General features: G+C 32.3%; 1 protein-coding gene across 1 annotated transcript; it reads left to right on the top strand.

Annotated features, from left to right (window-relative positions):
• Positions 1-1,684: 1,684 nt before the first annotated feature.
• On the top strand, positions 1,685-3,302 carry LOC107959959 (serine/threonine-protein kinase WAG1). The gene has a single exon (XM_016896138.2). The coding sequence runs from the start codon at positions 1,719-1,721 to the stop codon at positions 3,189-3,191; it is 1,473 nt and encodes a 490-aa protein (XP_016751627.2). The 5' UTR covers positions 1,685-1,718; the 3' UTR covers positions 3,192-3,302.
• The last annotated feature ends 1,593 nt before the right edge of the window (positions 3,303-4,895 follow it).

Raw genomic sequence — 4,895 nt, 5'->3', positions numbered from 1 at the left:
TTTATCTAATATAAAAATAAATGAACAAATTTATTTATTTTTATTACGTGCATAATTAAATTAAAATTATTTTTATCCTTAATTTTTATATATAATTCAATGAAAATTAAATTTTCATATATATATCATTATAATAAATTAAAATATATTTATCATACTGTATATTATATGTAAAATTATTTATAAAGTTGAAAATAAATTTGAGATTTATCTCTCTAAAATTATGTAAGTTATTAGCCATTCTGACATAGATTTTAATAATTGCCAAAAAAAAAAAGAGAGACTTAAATGTGGTCAAATATAGCTGGTGGATACTTGCGCAAACTGTCTCACTCGGTTTTTGATATTCTATTGTTTGTTTCTACATATAATCAAAGCTTATGCCGACAATTTCTTTTCATCCCAAAGCATGATACAACTATTCACACCCTTAATATTTACTAGAAATTTTATCATCTATATGTGTATGAAAATACATTTTTAGAATAATTATGGAAATGATAAAAGTATATATAATATAATTAAATGTAAATATTATATTAAAATAAAATTTTGGTATAATGATAATATTAATATTTTATTAATCTAAATAATATGAATTCAAATTTCATTATCTTGTAATTTTTTTGTTAATTATTTTTTATAAAAATATATTTGAATAATATAATTTAATTTAATTACAAAATAATATTTTAATATTTTCTTAACCGAGTAGATATTCGTTAACTTTCTGACACCAACTCAATTAAGGAATTAAGTATATAGATAGATATACAACTAAAGATGTTCATGGGCTGGGCCGGATTGGGTTTAGGCCAGACCCTAAGAAAACCTTAGCCCCGATTGATAGGCAAGCCTGGCTTGACTCAAAAAATGGGCCTAATTTTTTCCCAAGCCTAACCTCGTCATATTAAATTTTTTTCATTTTATTTTTATATAAAAATTTAAAAATATAATACATAAAATACACTAAAAATATTAAAATAAATATTTCCCAGCAAATTGAAAATAAATTAAAAAAATATTTATACTTAAATAACACTAAAATAGGTGCAACTTAACAAGCAAATACCTCTAAAATAGGAGTAAAATTAACAATAAAACAATAGTTACACAATATCCAAACAATAACAACAAAACAAGAACAACATAATAGTAAAATGGTAGCAAAACATTAAGAAAACAACAAATCTTTTTTACAAATTCGGTTTGGGCTAAGCCCAGGCCAAAAAATCTTACTTGAATCCCGATCCGTTCAGGCTTTTTTTAGCCTAAGCCCTTTTTTTTGTCTATATTTTTATTCAAACTCTCTCACTTTTCGAGCGAGCCTTCAGGTCGGGCTGGGTGACGGTCATGGATAACTTTATATACAATTTATGAAAACAATAGATTGTGTATATTAAAATAAAAATGTATAAAATATATTAAAATAAAATTTTAGCTAAGAGTAAATTTTAAAATTTACTAAGTAAATTCAAATCCTAGCATGTTTTTATTTTTATTAGTTTTTATGAAAGTAATAATATAAATTAACGAGTTTAATTACATGCAATATTTTATTCGCAAACAACTCTAATGGATCAACCTAACACCTTCCTTTGTCTCTCTTTCCTTCTTTTTTTTTGGTTGGTTTTATTTTTTAAAATAGTAAAATTGGGTCAACCAAACGGCTATACACCCCGCCATTTTCTCTCACTTATTTTATTTTATATAAATAGATGGCAGACGTGGGTGAAACCCTTAACTTCCAAGGAGTAATGGAAGAAGAAACTTATTTTCCAGACACTGATCTGGACTTGAGCTTCACTTCCACCACCACCGACAGAACATTTCCTTCCTCTAGTGCTCGTTCCAGTTTAGCAAGATCTAGTCTTACCCTCAGCTTCAATGAATCCCGTCTTTCTTGTTCCACAATCACCGTTAATAATATCACACCCCTCTACCACCGGAAATGGGATCCACGTTGGTCAGCCATTAAAGCAGCCACCAACCTCTCTTCCGACGGCAACATCCACCTTCGTCACCTCAAGCTCATTCGCCATTTGGGTACTGGAAACCTCGGTCGAGTCTTCCTCTGCCACCTTAGAGACTGCGAGAACGCCACCTTTGCTCTAAAAGTAATCGACAGGGAAACGTTGAGCAGCAAGAAACTTTCTCACGTTCAAATGGAAGCAGAAATCTTATCCATGCTGGACCACCCGTTTCTACCGACGCTTTACGCTCGTATCGAAGCTTCTCATTATACCTGTCTCCTCATTGACTTCTGCCCTAACGGAGACCTCCATTCTCTCCTACGTAAACAACCCGGTAACCGCTTTCCTTTAGCCGCGGTCCGTTTTTTCGCCGCCGAAGTTTTGGTTGCTTTAGAATATTTACATGCCTTAGGGATCATTTACAGGGATCTTAAACCTGAAAACATTTTGTTACGTGAAGATGGGCATATCATGTTGTCGGATTTCGATTTGTGCTTCAAGGCTGATGTGGTCCCCACTTGTAAATTCCTCCGCCGCAAAAGTCGAAACTCAAAGCGGAATTGTTTCAACGGCGGCTGTTTCGCTCCTGTCGCCGGTTCGGTTGACGAAGTTCTTCCTGAGTTTGTAGCTGAGCCCGTAACGGCGTTTTCACGTTCGTGCGTCGGCACCCATGAGTATTTAGCACCAGAGCTTGTCTCCGGAAGCGGCCACGGTAATGGCGTTGACTGGTGGGCGTTTGGGGTGTTTGTTTACGAGTTATTATATGGAACGACGCCGTTTAAAGGAGGCAGTAAGGAAAATACTCTTCGGAACATAGCTTCGAGCAGAAAAATGAGATTCCCCGACGCAGCTGAAGTAGAAGAGGCAAGAATTGCGGAGGCAAAGGATTTGATTGAGAAATTGTTGGTAAAAGATCCAAGGAGGAGACTGGGGTGCACAAAGGGTGCGCAGGATATTAAACAACACCCGTTCTTTGATGGGATAAAATGGCCATTAATTAGGCACTACAAGCCGCCGGAGGTGGTGGGTGGGGTGGCGAGGAAAAGAGGGCACGTGGGCCATGTGAAGAGGAGGCGTTGGTTTTGGAAAGGACTTGATTGTTTAATGATTAGAAATAGAACTAAAGGGTCTCTTCCGTATCGTCTTTTGAGATCCAATATTAATGCCAATAATTACTATGATTATGTTCAGAATAACAAGCCTAGGAAGAATGCCTAGTTTTTTCTTTTACTTTCTTAATCTTTTCTTTTGGGAAGCTTTTTTGTTAGTAGTATATTGTAAAATTTAAGGGAGATAACGAGGCTTCGATAGTAGTGTTTTTTTTTTTTTAGAGTTAGTCACTTTTTTCTTCTTCCAATAGTATTAGTAAAAATATTTATAGCATTTTACATTTTGAAAAATTATAATATATATTGTTAATGTATATAATATATACAACCAAATTATTTTGGAGTAATTTGAAATTAATTGGGAAAATGATCTTTAAAATTATCAAATTTTAACTCATTTTAAATTCTTAGAATAAAATGATATTTTTAAATTTATTGTTTAAAAATTTTAATTTTTAGGGAAATTATTACCTATAAAGTTTTTTGAATTCCACAAGTAACCGTTTAATATCATTGATTTTTTTAATAAGAGATTAATAGGGTGAAATTTTTTTAAGGGTTTAATTAATTTTTTATTTTTTTACTAAGAATTTTTTTACCCTTTAAGTCTAAATTATTTTCAAAAAACTAATATTTGAAAATATTTTAATTATTTATACTTAAAATATTAATGAAATTTTATATATTATTAAATCTAATTAATAATATTTAAATATAAAAATATTTATATATTATATAAATATTATATATGTTTGTTTCATCGTATAAGCTTCTTTCTCCTTTTTATTCTTTAGTTGTATTAATATATACGGAGGTACCTGAACTTGATAACTTATACCTACATGACACATAAACTTTTTTTGGATTGGTATCTAAACTTGGTAATTGTAAGCGAACTTGGTACTTTTTTCTAACACCCCATACCCGACCTGATCATCGGGTTCAAGCTATACGATGTTACATTCGTTGCTGATTAAATACAAGTAGAATATGCATATGATACAATATATAATAATCTTCAGGTTTTATACAAGCTTACAAAAGCTTATCTACAAACCCGGGGTCGAGTTAGGATCAATTGTGTAACACCCTATACCTGGCCCGGTCGCCAAGCCTAAGTAACAGGACGCTACACCATTGTCTCACATTATACACATCATGCATTGCCACATTTCATGCAAACATCTTTCTATCTTGGCATTTATACAAATTTTAAATAAGACATATACTAATTATCAATATGAGATGGTAGCCCTGACGGAAGAATGCAGTGCATATCTTCAAGAAAAACTACCTCCGAAGTTGAAGGATCCTAACATTTTACCATACCTTGCAACATTGGAGCAACATATTATGGTAAGACACTATGTGATTTGGGTGCGAGTATCAACTTGATGCTCATGTCAATATTCAGAAAGTTAGGGATAGGTGAAGTTATAGCATATCGATCCTTAGCACATCAAGAAGGAAAAATCGAGGATGTATTAGTACGTGTAATTATAAATTTATTTTTCCTACTGACTTTGTTATTCTAGACTTTGAAGCAGATAAAGATGTGCCAATCAGCCTAAAAAGGCCTTTCTTAGCAACTGAAAGAACTCTTATCGATGTGCAAAAGGGCGAGCTTACTATGCGTGTTCAGGACAATAAGGTAACATTTAATTTTTTTTAAGTCTATGCGATTTCCTAACACAATTGATGATTATTCTATAGTATCCGATTTAAAGGAATTAATTATGGAAAGGGAACTTAACTTTGTTGATGTAACACCCCTCACCCATATTCAATGCGAGAATAGGGTTAGCATTATCAG

The sequence above is a fragment of the Gossypium hirsutum genome, chromosome A05 (assembly GCF_007990345.1).
Source record: "Gossypium hirsutum isolate 1008001.06 chromosome A05, Gossypium_hirsutum_v2.1, whole genome shotgun sequence".
Taxonomy (NCBI): domain Eukaryota; kingdom Viridiplantae; phylum Streptophyta; class Magnoliopsida; order Malvales; family Malvaceae; genus Gossypium; species Gossypium hirsutum.
Note: the sequence above shows the minus strand (reverse complement) of the source record. Positions and strands in the feature narration are given on the sequence as shown.